Source organism: Erinaceus europaeus, chromosome 12 (assembly GCF_950295315.1).
Source record: "Erinaceus europaeus chromosome 12, mEriEur2.1, whole genome shotgun sequence".
NCBI lineage: Eukaryota > Metazoa > Chordata > Mammalia > Eulipotyphla > Erinaceidae > Erinaceus > Erinaceus europaeus.
In genome coordinates this window covers 1,568,962-1,588,361 of record NC_080173.1, presented here as the reverse complement: position 1 = coordinate 1,588,361, position 19,400 = coordinate 1,568,962, and the positions used below count along the sequence as shown (strand labels likewise).

Genomic DNA, 19,400 nt, shown 5'->3' with positions numbered 1-19,400 from the left:
TTCCAGAGAATCATAGGCTAAAGGGATCCGTTAAACCGGACGTGTAAGAAATACTAAACGATGTACATAAAAATGAAAATACCTCACGCATAGGGGGCAACCAAGGAGGAGGACAAAGGGCAGCAACAGGTGTGACCCTGGGTTGCAAAAATGAAGGTTAACAAAGGAGTTGTGGGTGGGGGTTGTGAACTGGGGAAGCCCAACAGACTTAGCTGAAGGGCCACTGGAGCACTGGCGCACAGCATCTGGAAGGGTGAGACACTGACTTCTGAGCATTTTGTCATGTTTGTTGGTCATCTAGGTATCTTTGATGAAGATTCTGCTCACCTCTCTCTCTCTCTCTCCCCCTCTCTCTCTCCCTCTCTCTCTCCCCCCTTTCTTTCCCTCTCTCTCTCTCCCTCTCTCTCTCTCCCTCTCTCTCTCTCTCTTCCTCTCTCTCCCTCTCTCTCTCTCTCCCTCTCTCTCTCTCCCTCTCTCTCTCCCCCCCTCCCTCTCTCTCTCTCTCTCTCTCTCTCTCTTTCCCTCTTTACCAGAGCACTGCCCAGCTTTGGTTTATGGTGCAGGGGATTGAACCTGGGACTTTGGAGCCTCAGGCATGAGAGCCTGTTTGCAAAACCATTATGCTATTTACCCCTGCCCTTCTTCCCATTTCTTAATGGGGTTGTTTGCTGTTTGTTGCTTAGTTTTGTGAGTTCCATATGTTTTCATTATGAGCCCTTTGTCTGATGCATGGCATGTAAAGACCTTCTCCCATGCGGCAGGGCATCTTTTTGTTTTGGTGATGGTTCCTTTTGCTGTGTAGAAGCTTCTCTGCTTGTTTGTTCTTGTTTTCCTTGTTGGGTTGGAGTCTTCAAAGATCTTCCCAAAGCAAAGACTGTGGAGAGCTCTGCTAATGTTCTCTTCTATGCATTTGGAGGTTTCTGCACACATAAGTGAGCGAGTCTTTGATTCATTTGGAATGATGACATGTGGTAGAGTCTGTCCCATTCTTCTGCACAGGTCAACCCAATCTTTCCAACATCAGTTACTGAAAAGACTCTCCTGCCTCTATTATTTCGGCCTACATTGAGATAAATTAGTTGCTGTGTCGAGACATTAATGAGACACCACTTTACACCTGTGAGAATGCCCTACATCAGAAAGCCCAGAAACAAGGGCTGATGAGAGTGTAAGGGGAAAGAACACGCCTATGCTGCTGGTGGGAAGGTGACTCAGTCCTCCTCGCGTGGAGACAATCCAGAGATTCCACAGCATGTTGGAAATGGCTCTATCATACAACCTGGAGATTCTTCTCTAGGCGTCACTAACACACACACATACACACACCCACACACCCTGACTGGCGCCACCTTTGGGACCACCCTAGGGTAACAGCAGCACTATTTACAATAACAACAAAAAAATGTGTTAACAACTGGAATGCCCAAGGACAGACTCATGAGTATGAAGTCCTGAATGCAATCTCCAGCACTGCCTGTACCAGAGTGATGCTTTCTCTCTCATAAATAAATAAATAGTAAAAAAAAAAAAAATACTTTTGATTGCATACCAAAAGTGATATGCAGGGAGTCGGGCTGTAGCGCAGCGGGTTAACGCAGGTGGCACAAAGCGCAAGGACCGGCATAAGGATCCTGGTTTGAGCCCCCGGCTCCCCACCTGCAGGGAAGTCGCTTCACAGGCCGTAAAGCAGGTCTGCAGGTATCTGTCTTTCTCTCCCCCTCTGTCTTCCCTTCCTCTCTCCATTTCTCTCTGTCCTATCCAACAACGATGACAACAGTAGTAGCTACAACAATAAAAAACAACAAGGGCAACAAAAGGGAATAAATAAATAAACATTTTTTAAAAAAGTGATATGCAGAACACACCACAATGCTTCAAAAGTATTTGAAATCTTACAATATTTTTTAAAAATGACAGGAGACAGTTTTTAAATATTACATTAAAGCTATGATACTCAAACTATTAAAGCCCTAGAAGGAAAAATCATAATTTCTTTTAAATTTCTTTTATATTTATTTATTTTCCCTTTTGTTGTCCTTGTTGTTTTTATTGTTGTTGTTGTTATTGATGTCATCACTGTTAGATAGGACAGAGAGAAATGGAGAGAGGAGGGGAAGACAGAGAGGTGAAGAGAAAGACAGGCACCTGCAGACCTGCTTCACCACCTGTGAAGTGACTCCCCTGCAGGTGGGGAGCCGGGGACTCGAACCAGGATCCTTATGCCGGCCCTTGCACTTCACACCATGTGCTTTAACCCGCTGTGCTACCGCCGACTCCCTAGAAATCAGAATTTTTAAACTATGCCCAGTGAGAACCCCATTCCTCAGATTAAGTAGTAGAAAGAAATGGCTGCTTCTTTCTAAAATCTCAAACGACATTTCATAAACATTTACCTTGCCCAGAGCGGCCTTGGCGAGAGTCTACACTTGACTGTCTTCGATCTTGCGCTTCCTCGCTTCCTCCATCTGTGTAAAATGAGAAAGCGCATAAGCAAATAGGTAATGTAATAATAAAGTATCTTTTAACCCATGATGATCTCACTCATGAAATGTCTGTGAACTTTTCCTATATAAATCAAAGCTTCTGACCCTGACTTTGGTGAGAACGGTCTCCACTCCCTTCTGAAGCCCCAAAGAAAGAAGGTGAAGCTACTCTTTTCCTACCCTGCACATAAATGCTCTGGGTACAGTGAAGAAAAGTTATCAACTCAGAAGGTCAACAAAGAATGACAGTTAAGAAACTTTAATAAAGCAATGTTTAAATTTTAATTTGCTGGTCTATTTACCTAAAGTATGTCAAGTAATCTGTAGGGCTGTATGTTTCACTGTAATAAATCTGCACTTACTTGTTTCAGCAGCACATAAACTAAAATTGGAAAGACACAGAAAAGACTACAGGGCCCTGTGGGGCCAGGCCAGGAGAGAGAGGGTGGAAAACCTTTTCTGGAGTGTATCCCACATCAATCCTTTTTGCTGTAAAAGTTGGAGCGTTAATGCATGCTTTGCTCTTTCAATGGTGATACTGCAGTTGGGATAATTTTCTCACCTCTCTCCTGACCTGGTCCTCTGAAGGGCCCTGTGCAAGGATAATGCAAACATTCAGGAAAGCATTCCATATTTTTCAGCCTCAGCAGGAGAATCCTCAAAGGAGAGACAGGACTTCAGGAGTTCTACCTTGTCATGTAATATCAATAAAATACACTCTCTACAAGTTCTCTTATAACATTTACATGTTTTATAAATTTATCTTTTTGTTGATATGAGAGAGGGAGAGAGAGGTTAGAGAATAACTGAGAATCTTATGGTTGAGAGTCCAATGCTTTATCCACTGCACCATCTCCCATACCACAATTTACATGTTTTAGAAGAAAGAAAAAAATCAATCAATAAAAAACAATAAAACTACAAGAGCTGTATAGATCATAAACATCAAAAAATCTTGATCTTGTTCTGTCATAATTTTAAAAGTCACACAAGAAAAAGTTTACTTTGGGTTTGATACCACTTTTGAAAAGCAACCAAAACTATACATCTATTTTAAAGTTATTTATTTATTTATTCTATTTTACCCCCAAGGTTATCGCTGGGGCTAGGTATCTGCACTACAAATCCACTGCTCCTGGAGGCTATTTTTTCCCATTTTTGTTGTCCTTGTTATTATTGATGTTGTTGGATAAGACAGAGTGGAATTGAGAGAGGAGGGGGAGACAGAGAGGGGGAGAGAAAGACAGACACCTGCAGACCTGCTTCACCACTTGGAAGCAACCCCCCTGCAAGTGGGGAGCCGGGGGCTCAAACCGGGATTCTTACACCTGTCCTTGCATTTCGTGCCATGTGCACTTAACCCACTGCACTACTGCCCAGCCCCCTATTTATTCTATTTTAATGACAGAGATATACAGAGAGGGTGGGACCAGAGCACTGCTCAGCTATGGCTTATGGCGGTGCTGGTGACTGAGCCTGGGACCTCAGAGCCTCAGGCGCGAGAGTGTTCTTGCATAAGCACTATGTTATTCCTCCAGCCCTAACTGTACCTATCTTCATTTAAAGATATAAATAACAATGCATATGTCGATATGATTTAAGAAAAGGTACATTTTAAAATTTATATCAAAAACATTCAATTTTGCTAATATAAACAGAGCAACCGTTTCATCAAAATAAGCATAGTGAAATCACCAGTCAGGCCATGGCATACCAGGTAAAGTGCAAAATGCAAAAAGACCAGCTTCAAGCCCCTGGTGAAGCAGTGCTGCAGGTGTCTTACACTATCTCCCTCTTCCCCCTTGACTCCTTGTCTCTAGCCAATAAGCAAACAAGCAGACTGAGGAACACACACCAGACTTAAGATTGAAAATGCAAGTTATTGATTTAACATAGTGGCCGCTATAAATCTACCACTGGTTTAGTTGTGTAAGATAACTTTAAAACTCTGGGTTAAATAGAAAATTATTCAGATCCATAGAATAAACACACAGAAATATGAAGAGGAATAAGATATTAAAAGACCTCCTTTGTTAGTCTGAACAACAGATCTACGAGATTTGTCACAGTCTCACAAATCGACATTTCCTCAACAAAGCGATCTGGGGAAACATTTTCCCTTTGTCTCCTTTTACATCTCCACTAACAATCTGTAAATCCACAGTGAGAAGAAGCAGCAGCTACGAGCAAGTTTAACAAAGGACTATTCTTGCAGTTATACTGACTATTCTTAGCTACAGGATTCACATGTTCGATTGTTTTTATTGAGTTAGTTGTTCATTTATTTTTAGTGGAAGGATCACTTTATTTTTATCAGTGACTTAATAATAGTTTACAAAGTTGTAAGTCTGCAGAGGTCTGTCCCACACCGCTCCCACCACAACGCTGTGCTCTCCCCCAACCAGCTCTAAACCTCTAGTTCAGTACCAAGTTCATTACACAGATTATTTTTCAAGTCCATTATCTTTACACAAGTCTCAGCTCGAGCACACACACGTGAGTCAAATACTCACGTCGAGTATCAGTATGGAGGCCTTGCTGAGTGCTACTCGGCCAACAGCAAAGGCCTACCTTCTCTTTAGCGTCTGGGGGCCGCTAACAGCACGTCGGCAGCTTTCCCCCGGGTCTCCTGGCCGGCAGTCTATGTACCTGGGATAAGGTTTAGGACCTGAGACTCTATTAACATGCCGAGGTGACTAAGAGCTCCATTTTGCATCCGTTTCCCACTTCTCTGTATGCAAATTTAATTACATATACTTTACAGTGAGTTCAAGAAAAATGCTGCCTTAACAATAAAAGTTAACCCTTTCTAAGTACTACATGAAGCTTTCTATTTTTTAATGAAGATATTAATGCTCATTCCATAGGTATTTGAACTGCTCTTGTCAATTGAACTTGAAATAGAAACATTATTAGCTGATCGTGCAGAACACACATTAGACAACATATTCACAGAAATAATCTTGTGAAAAACGAATGAACCCTAACTACAGGCTTAGTGCATGTAAATATCTTTAAGAACACTTACCTAACATAAACTGCATTTTACTATCTCCCTCATTTTACGGGGGGTGTACGTAGTTCACAGCTGACACATAGGTGCGTTTCTCATCTTCCCATGCCAGGTGTTTTAGAACATTCTCCCCCCAGTAGGTCCCTTCCACCATCAGGCACCAGGACTGCAGAGTCCCCTAGCCCAGCCTCTTCCTCCTTCCCCAGAGCCTTTGCTTTGGTGACTTGCATTTTAAAGGTATCCTTTGAAATAATGTGGAGGAATACGACAATTAAAAAACTACACGTATGGTTTTCAATCCTGGCTGAATAAAAGAGGTTCTGTTCCAATAAAACTTTAATTATGGACACTGAAATTGGATATTCATATAATTTTCACATATCATAGAATATGTTTCTAGTATTTTTGACCATTTTTCGATATGTAAGGACCACTCTTAGTAAGCCATATAAAAACAGGCAGTTGGGGGGTAGTGGCGCACTGGGTTAAGCACACATAGTACGAAGCATAAAGACCCACACAAGGGTCCAGGTTCAAGACCCCAGCTCTCTACCTGCAGGGAGGTTGCTTCACAGGCGGTGAAGCAGGTCTGTAGGTGTCTGTCTTTCTCTCCCCCTCTTTGTCTACCCCTCCTCTCTCCATTTCTCTCTGTCCTATCCAACAACAACAGCAGCAACAACAAAAATGGAAAAAAATGGCCTCCAGGAGCAGTGGGTTCGTCCTGTCCTGAGCCCCGGCAATAACCCTGGAGGGAAAAGAAAAAAAAAAAAAAGCAGGCAGTGGCAGTGGGAATGGTTTGCCAATGTCTGATCTATGATCAGGGAGACCAGAGAGGAAGTTCACCAAAGCAATCTGTGTGCAAAGCAAGGCCTTGAAGATGACAGGAGGGCTCTACACCAGGGTCACTGAAAGTTTAATGATAGAACAGACTCAAGGATCTTTTTCTTGGCTCTCTGTCGGTGATCTTTTGGGAACAGAATCCAAGAACTGCCCAGAACCACCTTGAAGAAACAGGAGTCTGCACTGCTCATCACAGGCTACATGTCAGCACTCCCCGTGAGCAAGGGAGGCGTCTGCAGACAGCTTTGCCAAGTGAAGCTCCGTGGCTCTTAACAGATCACACCTACAACCTTTGGATCACTACCTCTACATACCAGGAAAATGTGTGGAGATGGATATATATATATATATATATATATATATATATATATATATACATATATATATACATATATATATTAAAATTCTTATACATGTAAGGCACATACAAATACACAGGGGAGTATAACAAGATCTGACTTTTCATCCCATACCAAGTGCCACTAAGGATATGATTTAGTCTTGGCATTCTAGTACCTAGCTAAAATAACACATTTTGAAGGTCACAGTAAATTATAGAGTAACCTAGCTTCAATTTTCATTAAAAGCTAACAGGTATATCATTTATCCAAATTGAATCTGATACTAGAATTGGGTTTTGAATATCATCAAACCCATTTAAAAATCTGCATAGACAACTACTTTCCATAAACATTCTATGGGAGTAAATCAGCAGCCCACCAAAATCTTCTGGCAGGTGATTCATTTCCTCCGAATATAGAATGAAGCAAATACGGAACGTCACAAAGTACAGACAGGTACAGGCAGAACGAGAGAATGCAGCAGCCCTCTGCATAAGACCTACTCCACTTACAGTCACTACACAACTACCCAAAAGAACTTGTCAATAAAGCCCCAGGAAGCAGTAAACAGTTGGGTACTGGAGAAAGACATCACAAAATCGTTGGAGGTTATGTGAAGCAATATAACAGAAAAGGAAAAAAGTTTACTTTTATAGAAGGAAAACTGTGAAATAAAACTACAAAGTTTTAAGAATGTCTAATTACATTTTGCTTTCAGATTTCAAGGTTTCTTAAAAATCTGTGGAGAACCCACACACCTATGGACATCTAATCTTTGATAAAGGGGCCCAAAGTATTAAATGGAAGAAGGAGGCTCTCTTCAATAAATGGTGCTGGGGAAACTGGGTTGTAACATGCACAAGAATGAAACTGAACCATTTTATCTCACCAGAAACAAAAATCAACTCCAAATGGATTAAAGACCTGGATGTTAGACCAGAAACGATCAAATACCTAGAGGAAAACATTGGTAAAACACTTTCCCACCTACACCTCAAGGGCATCTTTGATGAAACAAACTCAATTGCAAGGAAGACTGAAGCAGAAACAAACCAATGGGACTACATCAAATTGAAAAGCTTCTGCACAGCCAAAGAAACTATCACACAAACAGAGAGACCCCTCACAGAATGGGAGAAGATCTTCACATGCCATACATCAGACAAGAGACTAATCACCAAAATATACAAAGAGCTCAGCAAACTCAGCAACAAAAAAGCAAATGACCCCATCCAAAAAGGGGCAGAGGATATGAACAGAACATTCACTCCAGAAGAGATCCAAAAGGCTAACAAACATATGAAAAACTGCTCCAGGTCCCTGATTGTCAGAGAAATGCAAATAAAGACGACACTGAGATACCACCTCACTCCTGGGAGAATGGCATACATCCAAAAGGACAGCAGCAACAACAAATGTTGGAGAGGCTGTGGGGACAGAGGAACACTTCTGCACTGCTGGTGGGAATGTCAATTGGTCCAGCCTCTGTGGAGAGCAGCCTAGAGAACTCTCACAAGGCTAGACATGGACCTTCCATATGATCCAGTAATTCCTCTCCTGGGGTTATACCTCAAGGACTCCATAACACCCAACCAAAAAGAGGTGTGTACTCCTATGTTCATAGCAGCACAATTCATAATAGCTAAAACCTGGAAGCAACCCAGGTGCCCAACAACAGATGAGTGGCTGAGAAAGCTGTGGTACATATACACAATGGAATACTATGCAGCTATCAAGAACAATGAACCCACCTTCTCTGACCCATCTTGGTCAGAGTTAGAAGGAATTATGTTAAGTGAGCTAAGTCAGAAAGATAAAGATGAGTATGGGATGATCCCACTCATCAACAGAAGTTGAGAAAGAAGATCTGAAAGGGAAACTAAAGGCAGGATCTGACTAAACTGAAAGTAGGGCACCAAAGTAAAAACCCTGTGGTGAGTGGGAGAGTGGACATGTGGCTTCCTGGGCCGGCAGGGGGGACGGGGGGGGGGGCAGGTATGTGGGATGGGACACAATCTTTTGGTGATGGGAATGGTATTTATGTACACTCCTATTAAATTGTAGTCATATAAATCACTAATTAATATAGAGGGGGAAAAATTGATTGTATGTCTAACAACAGGACTTTTCAAAGTTAACCCAATTAACAAATAATGTGATGATAACAGTAACTATCTATTGTCTTCTTGAACCCTAAGACAGCAGGAACCTCACATTTCCACTATAGAGCCTAAACTTCCCCCAGTCCTGGGACCCTAGGGTGGGGCCCACTTTCCCATATGCTTCTCCCAGTTCATATCAAATAATATTTCATCCACTGATTGCAACCTAATCAACGCAACAAGTGCCACCCCAGCATGCTTCACTTCAGACTGTGTCCAGAGACTCCAGGTGTGGAATGACAACCCTTCAGCTTCATCACTCAGGTGAGAGCTTTCCTTTCATAGTATTCTCTAATTCCATCCCAGGTGGTTCACTTTCTAACAAAGTCTCAAAACCTAGATATAGATCAGGTTCCAGGAGATAGAGCATACATTCACATGTATCCATAAACTAGTGCAAATATATACCTGAAAGCAGAAGTACACAATAGTCTGCAGTGAGTACCCCCCAACACTTCATCTCCACTATTCCAACCTTTGGGTTCATGATTGCTCAACAATTTGTTTGGCTTTGTATGTTAACTCTCTTTTCAGCCACCAGGTTCCAGATGCCAGCATGATGCCGACCAGACTTCCCTGGACTGAAGACCCCACCAATGTGTCCTGGAGTTCCACTTCCCCAGAGACCCACCTCACTACAGAGAGAGAGAGAGGCAGACTGGGAGTATGGATCAACCAGTCAACGCCCATGTTCAGCAGGGAAGCAATTACAGAAGCCAGACCTTCCACCTTCTGCATCCCACAACAACCCTGGGCCCATACTCCCAGAGGGATAGAGAATGGGAAAGCTACTGGGGAGGGGATGGGATATGGAGATTGGGTGGCAGGAATTGTGTGGAGTTGTACCCCCCCATCCTAAGATTTTGTTAATGTCTCCTTTCTTAAATAAATAAATTTTAAAAATTTGTGGATATATATATATATATATTAATATTCTTATACATGTAAGACACATACGAATACACAGAGGAGTATAACAAAATCTGAATTTTCATCCCATACCAACCACTTTGGGGTGTTTGAACCCTCAGAGTTATCTTTTTTTCTTTTGAACAAAGGAATTCCTTTTTTTTTTTTTTACCTGAGCCTTACCCCTGACCCCAGAGTCCTTTTTTCTTCTTCTTTATTGGGGGATTAGTGTTTTACAGTTGACAGTGAGTACAGTAGTTTGCACATGCATAGCATTTCTCAGTTTCCCACATAACAATACAACCCCCACTAGGTCCTCAGAGTTCTCATTTATAAAACTGATGTCAAAATACATCTTCTGCTATGAGGTTCAAATTAGCTAGCATATGTTACAGTATTTTGTACCCTCTAAATCATAGCATATATGTTCATTTATTTTGCCTCCTGGTTTATCGGTAGGGCTCGGTGCCGGCACTATGAATCTATCACTTCTGTAGACCATTTTTTCCATTTTACTGGACAGGACAGAGAGAAATTGTGAGAGATGGGGGGAAGCAGAGAGGGCAAGAGAAAGACAGATACCTGCAGACCTGCTTTACCACTTGTGAAGTGACACCCCTGCAGGTGAGAAGCTGGGGGCTCGAAACCAGACCCTTACATGGGTCCTTGAGCTTAGTATTATGTGTGCTTAACTGGGTGTGCTACTGACCGGCCTCTCTAAATCATTAATTTTTCAATCAGGAGAAAGTAGGAACTTGATGGACTAGCTGGAGACATGTTTGGTTGTCACAAATGGGAGGGTGCAGCTCAGATCTAATGAGTAAAATCAAAGGATTCTGCTAAGCAACCTATGTTTAGTCTTCAGCTAGAAAAGAGTTATCTGGGAGTCGGGCGGTGGCACGGTGGGTTAAGTGCACATGGTGCAATGCACAAGGACCGGCATAAGGATCCTGGTTCGAGCCCCCGGCTCCCCACATGCAGGGGAGTCGCTTCACAGGCGGTGAAGCAGGTCTGCAGGTGTCTGTCTTTCTCTCCCCCTCTCTGTCTTCCCCTCCTCTCTCCATGTCTCTCTGTCCTATCCAATAACAATAACAAGGGCAACAAAAATAAGAAAAAATGGCTTCTAGGAGCAGTGGATTCATAGTACAGGCACTGAGCCCCAGTGATAACCCTGGAAGCAAAAAAAAAAAAAAGGGGGGCCGGGCGGTGGCGCAGCGGGTTAAGCGCACATGGCGCAAAGCTCAAGGACCGGCATAAGGATCCTGATTCAAGCCCCCGGCTCCCCATCTGCAGAGGATTCGCTTCACAGGCGGTGAAGCAGGTCTGCAGGTGTCTGTCTTTCTCTCCCCTTCTCTGTCTTCCCCTCCTCTCTCCATTTCTCTCTGTCCTATCCAACAACGACATCAATAACAACAATAACTACAACAATAAAACAAGAGCAACAAAAGGAAATAAATAATTTTTTTAAAAAGAATTATCTGGGGGGTCGGGCGGTGGCGCAGTGGGTTAAGTGCATGTGGCGCAAAGCGCAGGGACCGGTGTAAGGATCCCGGTTCGAGCCCCCGGCTCCCCACCTGCAGGGGAGTCACTTCACAGGCGGTGAAGCAGGTCTGCAGGTGTCTGTCTTTCTCTCCCCTTCTCTGTCTTCCCCATTTCTCTCTGTCCTATCCAACAACGAATTGCGTCAACAAGGGCAATAATAATAATCACAACGAAGCTACAACAAGGGCAACAAAAGGGGGACAAAATGGCCTCCAGGAGCGGTGGATTCATGGTGCAGGCACCGAGCCCAGCAATAACCCTGGAGGAGGAAAAAAAAAAAAAAAAAAAAAGAATTATCTGACCCAACAGTCAAGAATCCCAACACTGAGAACTTCTACTCTACATGTTTACATATCTTAGTAAAATGCAGTTACTGTTTTAACTGAGAGACTTTTTTCCCAATGTATAGAACACACAGAGAACAACATCTATCTATCAAGGAACTGCAATGTTGAGATTTCTCAGACCACATCAATTTCCTTGAATGAAACAAAGCGTTCCTGATTCGTATCTTTATGTGATTCTCCAGCATAACTTTCCTCCTACAGGCTCCTCCACCCTAATGGCAGAGAGCGCTTACTCGTGCTTCTCTGCACTTACAGCACACCAATGTGCCTGAGCTGCTGACACTGTCAGCAAATCACTACTGTCCACAGCACCCTGCGACCTGCTTCTGCTTCTCACTGCAGTTCTGATAAGTCACCTGTGCGAATCCCTGGGATTCTGGGTGATTCCTTTTAACTCTGGAATGGGATTCCTCTGTGAATAAGCCAGTTTCTGTCTTACCTGTTTCCAAGTTTATAATCTCTGCAATCAACCACATACTTTGGCGCACGCTCCATCTCCTTAACCAAGGCTCCTTGCTCACATTTTCAATACCTAACAGTGGAATTACTAAATCAAACAATACAAAATTACATGGGCAACCAAATTGCTCTCAAAAACAGCTGTATAATTTGTACTTCCACAAGAAGTAAATTACTCCTATAACCCTCCTACCCTCATGGTCTATCTGTCAAACCTTTCATTTGTGCTCATCTATTAAATGTGAATTGCTGTTTGATTTTTATCTTCCTCTGCATCCCCTCATTAATAGCAAAGCTGAGCAGAGTGCTTATGGGCTGTTTGGTGTCTGTGGGTTCTTGTTTATATCCTCTGCCTATTTTGCCACATTCTTGCTTTTCTTTTTTCTTTTTTTTTTTTTTTTTTTTGCTGTTATTGTTCATTTATTTATTTATTTTTTGGGTAGAGACAGAGAGAAACTGAGAGGTAGGGGAACACATGGAGGAAAAGAAGAGGAGGAGGACAAGGAGGAGGAGGAAGACAGAGAGAGAGAGAGAGAGAGAGGGAGAGACTCAGACCAGCAGTACAGCGCCATACCTTGAGAAAGTCCCCCTGCAGGTGGGGTGGTGAGGGATGAACTCGGGAGAGAGACTCAGACCAGCAGTACAGCGCCATACCTTGAGAAAGTCCCCCTGCAGGTGGGGTGGTGAGGGATGAACTCGGGAGAGAGACTCAGACCAGCAGTACAGCGCCATACCTTGAGAAAGTCCCCCTGCAGGTGGGGTGGTGAGGGATGAACTCGGGGGAGAGACTCAGACCAGCAGTACAACGCCATACCTTGAGAAAGTCCCCCTGCAGGTGGGGTGGTGAGGAATGAACTCGGGGGAGAGACTCAGACCAGCAGTACAGCGCCATACCTTGAGAAAGTCCCCCTGCAGGTGGGGTGGTGAGGGCTGAACTCGGGGGAGAGACTCAGACCAGCAGTACAGCGCCATACCTTGAGAAAGTCCCCCTGCAGGTGGGGTGGTGAGGGCTGAACTCGGGAGAGAGACTCAGACCAGCAGTACAGCGCCATACCTTGAGAAAGTCCCCCTGCAGGTGGGGTGGTGAGGGATGAACTCGGGGGAGAGACTCAGACCAGCAGTACAGCGCCATACCTTGAGAAAGTCCCCCTGCAGGTGGGGTGGTGAGGAATGAACTCGGGGGAGAGACTCAGACCAGCAGTACAGCGCCATACCTTGAGAAAGTCCCCCTGCAGGTGGGGTGGTGAGGGCTGAACTCGAGGGAGAGACTCAGACCAGCAGTACAGCGCCATACCTTGAGAAAGTCCCCCTGCAGGTGGGGTGGTGAGGGATGAACTCGGGGGAGAGACTCAGACCAGCAGTACAGCGCCATACCTTGAGAAAGTCCCCCTGCAGGTGGGGTGGTGAGGGATGAACTCGGGGGAGAGACTCAGACCAGCAGTACAGCGCCATACCTTGAGAAAGTCCCCCTGCAGGTGGGGTGGTGAGGGCTGAACTCGAGGGAGAGACTCAGACCAGCAGTACAGCGCCATACCTTGAGAAAGTCCCCCTGCAGGTGGGGTGGTGAGGGCTGAACTCGAGGGAGAGACTCAGACCAGCAGTACAGCGCCATACCTTGTGAAAGTCCCCCTGCAGGTGGGGTGGTGAGGGATGAACTCGAGGGAGAGACTCAGACCAGCAGTACAGCGCCATACCTTGAGAAAGTCCCCCTGCAGGTGGGGTGGTGAGGGCTGAACTCGAGGGAGAGACTCAGACCAGCAGTACAGCGCCATACCTTGAGAAAGTCCCCCTGCAGGTGGGGTGGTGAGGGATGAACTCGAGGGAGAGACTCAGACCAGCAGTACAGCGCCATACCTTATGAAAGTCCCCCTGCAGGTGGGGTGGTGAGGGGCTGAACTCGGGTATTTGTAACTTGTGATCCACCAGGTATGTCACTGCCACCCCCACCCCTTTCTTTTACATTCTTCTGGTCTCTATGGTTACTATTAAAAAATCTGTAGGTGTCCTGGAACCCCACCTCCCCAGAGCCCTGCCCCACTAGTGAAAGACAGAAACAGGATGGGAGTGTGGATCCACCTGCCAACACCCACGTCCGGCTGAGAAACAATTACAGAAGCCAGAACTCCCACCTTCTGCTCCCCATAAAGATCTTTGGTTCATGATCCCAGAGGGCTAAAGAAGTCATCTCCATCAGGAACAACATAATGGATCCCTCTGTGGACCCCTACAGGGCCTTGCGCTCAGTGTGGATCAACAACGGTAAGGTCTGCCCCATTCTCCAAAGGGAGATTGGACAACATACTCTACCTACCACCCAAAGAAGATGGGTGCAGCCTGGAATGTCCCTAGCCGTGACCGCAGAATGCCAGCTCAGACCTACAGAGGTTACACAGGCTCCTGTATGGAATATAGTCCCTAGATCAAATCAATAGGGTTTACAGTTAACAATATTTAAATATTTTTCCCGTATTTGGGATCTACTCTCTGTCCTGATGCAGCTTTCTAGTCCTTTTTAAACTATGACACCATCTCCCCAGACAATAACTTGGGTCCACCTGCATATTAATGTCAGGCTCAGGCAAAAACTAGTCAAGTCATGGACCCCTTGGAATATACCTAAAATAGACTCACTAGCTTTTTCCAAAACAAAGACCCCAAATCTTCATCTGCAATATTCTTGCCTTTATGTTCATGACTAGTCAACAATTTGTTCTGCCTTCTATCTTTTATTTTTATTTTTTTATTGTTATCATGGTTATTATTGTTAATGTCATCATTGTTGGATAGGACAGAGAGAAATGGAGAGAGGAGGGGAAGACAGAGAGGGGGAGAGAAAGACAGACACCTGCAGACCTGCTTCACCGCCTGTGAAGCGACTCCCCTGCAGGTGGGGAGCCGGGGTTCGAACCGGGATCCTAATGCCGGTCCTTGCGCTTTGTGCCACCTGCGCTTAGCCCGCTGCGCTACAGCCCGATCCCCTCTGCCTTCTGTCTGAACTCTTTTTCAGCCACCAGGTTCCAGATGCTACCACAATGCCAACTGGACCTCCCTGCGTAGACAACCCCACCACTGTGTCCTGGAGCCCTGCCTCCCCAGAGCCCTGCCCCACTAGGGAAAGAGAGGGACAGGCTGGGGGTGTGGATCCACCTGCCAACACCCATGTTCAGCGGGGAAGCAATTACAGAAGCCAGACCTCCCACCTTCTGCATCCCACAGTGACCCTGGGTCCATGCTCCCAGAGGGATAAAGAATAGGAAAGCTATCAGGGGAGGGGAGGGGATATGGAACTCTGGGGGTGGGAATTGTGTAGAAATGTATCCCTCTTATCCTTACAATCTTGTCAATCATTATTAAATAAATAAATAAGATGGATAGGGAAGCTTCCCGTGGAGGGGAGGGGATATGGAACTCTGATGGTAGAACTCTTATCCCACAATCTTGTCAATCATTATTAAACACTATATATATATATATATATATATATATATATATATATATTAAAGCAATCTGTAGGCGTTCAATTGTAGTTCCCTGATAGACAACATGTCATTTTTGTAAGGTTGCTGTCAAGATTTTTTCCCCTTTCTTTTAGTTTTCATCAGTTTGATTAAGTAGTATTTGAGTATGAACTGGGTCTCCTGCCTTAGTCTGTTCAGGTGGCTATGACAAAGTGCCTCCTGTGAAGCAAACTCAAGGGAAGGCGTGCTGAAGTCCTGGGAACAGCTCTCTTCCGGCACCCTGACACAGCCTTCTCACTGGGCCTCCCTCACAAGAGGGGAGGGACTCTTCCCTGAGGGCATTAATCCTATTCATGAGGGATCCTCAAGACTAAACAAAATCTAAGGTTCCACTTTTCTTTTTCTTTTCTTTTTCTTTATTGGGAGATTTATGGTTTAAAGTCCACAGTAGTTTGTACATGTGTAACATTTCCACATGACAATATAACCCTCACTAGGTCCTCCTCTGGTTCCAACTTGCTAATCTCAACACCTACATTCTGAAGAGAACACTAACATTCAGACCACAGCATCCGCATCTCTGCAACTTTCTTGTTCTTTGTGGTTCTGTGCAACTCCTCTTTAAGAGACCCTGGTGAAATCTGAGTGTGTGGTCACCCTGATGTGCCATGCATCTCGTGACTACGCCTGTGTGCGAGCGCTAGCGACCCAGTGGCATGCAGACAGTGGGCAGTATATGAGTGAGCTCTACACGCTGCTTTTTGTTTTGTTTCTAAGGATTATTGGGGCGGGGGGACCACTATACACTATACAAATATTGAAACAGGAGACCCACCTCCCTAGCCCCTACAAACTATGCCTCTTAGTATAATAGCAACACTAGCACTGTTCTGCTCAGCTCTGGCTTATGGTGGTACGAGGGACTGAGCCTGAGAATTTGGAGCCTCAGACATGACAGTCTCTTTGCATAAGCATTATGCAATCTACCCCAAGAAGTCAAACCTGAATCTGAACAGACCTGCCAGTTCTGAGGAAAAACAAAATAAAAAAGAAAATGTTGAATTGTTCCCAAATTAGCAATCAGCACAATTCAGACTATGTGGGGAAATGCTATAGGTTCAAATAACCCAAGGCTTTGGAAAGAGAACAAAAGACAAAATGTTATAAATTCCTAACTACTAGAATAAGGATTTACTTTACCAAAAGAGAAAATATCCCAGAAACCCATGCCATTTCCATCAGCTATCACAGTTTGTAAATGTAATTCGAGTTGATTTTCTCTCACAGATGTCCAAATTAATTATCCAAGTACCCTTTCGCTAACTTGGAAATTAATTACAATAAACAAGATTCAGACCTGCCTTAAAATTTCATTTTTCTGATATATGCAGAAAGAATTATGTATACGCATTACATTCTCTGTTCAAGCACCAAAGCATGCCCTTGAGGTATGTGAGAAGTCAAACAAAACACTTACATTTCCCTCACTAACACTGACTTTCTAAACCAAAAAAAAAAAAAAAAGGAGAAAAATAAGGCTCCAAATACTAAATCTACACAGCTGAAGAATGTCAGGTGTCAGTAAGATTAACAGGAGAAACTATTTTAAAATTGTTTAAGATAGTTTCATGTCACGAAGCCAATGGCAAAACAAACTGATTCCATCATAATCTAAAATGTTTTAATTGCCTGAATTTAAAAGTTAAATTAAAAAACTTGTAGTAGTTTGAACAATCCAAACTAAAATCATACCATTCTTACCTGTAGAAATTAGTCATGACAGGCTGGGAGTATGGATCGACCTGTCAATGCCCATGTTCAGCGGGGAAGCAATTACAGAAGCCAGACCTTCTACCTTCTGCATCCCATAATGACCCTGGGTCCATGCTCCCAGAGGGATAGAGAATGGGAAAGCTGTCAGGGGAGGGGGTGGGATACAGAGTTCTGGTGGTGGGAATTGTGTGGAGTTGTACCCCTCTTAACCTATGGTTTTGTCAGTGTTTCTTTTTTATAAATTAAAAATTAAAAGTTAAAGAAATTAGTCATGAGATTAAGTCTCAAGAAAAATTAAAGACTTGTTTTTCAATAGTAAATTCACTGAGGCTTCAAGATAAAAAAAAATTCAAAACAAACCCATTTAAAAATGGAGCGATAACACGGACATATCATATTCTTCCCCAAAGAGGATGCCCAGAAGGCCAGCAGACATATGAAAACGTGATCAAAGTCACTGAATACCAGGGAAACGCAAGTAAAGGCAGCAATGAGACGCCACTTCACAGCTGTGGGAATGTCAGACATTAGCCAGGACGGGAAAACAAGTACCGACAAGGCCTCGAGTCTGGTGGGGTGTGAATGAGCTCATCCCTGGAGCTGCCTCAGAACACCAGACACGGACCTCCCTTAGCACCTTAGCAACTCATTTTTTTGGACTCATCCCAACAAGAACAAAAACACTCACCCAAAGAGATGTATGTATCCCTATGTACATAGCAGTGCTGTTTGTAATAACCCCAGCCACGTAAGCAGCCCAGATGCCCAACAACAGATAAGTGGTTAAGAAAGTTACAGTACAAAACCACAATGGAGTACTACCCAGCTATGAAAAACAGTGAAATCATCTTCTTTGTCTCAGCTTAGGTGGGACTTAAGAATCGTGTGAAGTGAGATCAGCCTGAAGGAGAAAGACAAATGCCGGCTGATCTCACTTGAAAGTGGAAAGTAAGAAACAAGGAGGACATGGCTAAGCACAGGTGAAACTTGGACCAGAGGTGGTCTGAGGAAGCAAGGCCAGGGACTTGGGGGCAGAGGGACACATTAAGCAAGCTCTGGGGGCCCAGTGTACAATGTTGTAAACTAGCCAAGTTGGCGGTGGGCCAGACACCTATCACAGAAGTATGAAGACTATACCCACAGGGTAACAACTAACCGACGAATCACTATCTCCCTGATAAAACAGTCTTATAAATACTAAGAAACATTGTTAATAGTATGGACACTACTTACAGTGTCTTTTTTTTAAAAAAAATTTACTTATTTATTCCTTTTTGTTGCCCTTGTTGTTTTATTGTCATCATTGTTGGATAGGACAGAGAGAAATGGAGAGAGGAGGGGAAGACAGAGAGGAGGAGAGAAAGACAGACCCCTGCAGACCTGCTTCACCGCCTGTGAAGTGACTCCCCTGCAGGTGGGGAGCTGGGGACTTGGTGCCACGTACACTTAACCCGCTGCGCTACCACCCAACTCCCGGATAAAAATGTCTTAAGGAGAATTCACTTCATAGGGTAGATAGATTTCAACTCAGGTGTGTTAAGTTACTAAAATAATTCTAGTAAGGAAATACCAACTATCTGGGAATACTGAATAATTAGTGGCTTCCTATGAAGGAATTTAAGTAAAGAAAACCTAATAGGTCCAACCCCTGAGGAAAAGTCTAGAGAGACATCAGAAAGCTGGAAACTGACCTACTCTACAAACTGGCGACTCCTCTCCTGGGGACACACTCAGAGAAAACAGGCCTACCCAAAGAGACCTGTGCACACCTATGTTCACAGCAGAGCAATTCGTAATAGCCAGAATTTGGAATCAACCCAGATACCCTCTGACAGAGGAGTGGCTAAGAAACATCTGGTACACGAGTGCACACACAGAAATACTAGTCAGCTGTTAAAAGGACAGTCATTTCCTTTGCCACATCTCGAACAGCCTTGAAGGAGTCATGTTGAGTGAGATCAGCCAGAAAGAGAAGGCGGAATATGGGAAGATCCCACTCAGAGACAAAAGTCGAAAAGTAAGAACAGAAGGGAAAACACAAAGCAGAACTTGGACTGGAGTTGGTGGACTGCA

The 19,400-nt window shown here is 44.1% G+C and overlaps 1 protein-coding gene across 5 annotated transcripts in view; it reads right to left on the bottom strand.

The window, feature by feature from the left end:
- Nucleotides 1–19,400, bottom strand: part of TANC2 (tetratricopeptide repeat, ankyrin repeat and coiled-coil containing 2) — a 315,530-nt gene that overhangs the window by 224,365 nt on the left and 71,765 nt on the right. For all 5 annotated transcript variants that reach the window (XM_060202531.1, XM_060202528.1, XM_060202527.1 and 2 more), the window contains one exon: nt 2,394–2,465. Coding sequence is in view for 4 of the 5 variants with exons in the window: in XM_060202528.1 (XP_060058511.1) it covers nt 2,394–2,465 (72 nt within the window). In the remaining variant the exon portion in view is untranslated. The remainder of the gene's footprint in view (nt 1–2,393; nt 2,466–19,400) is intronic.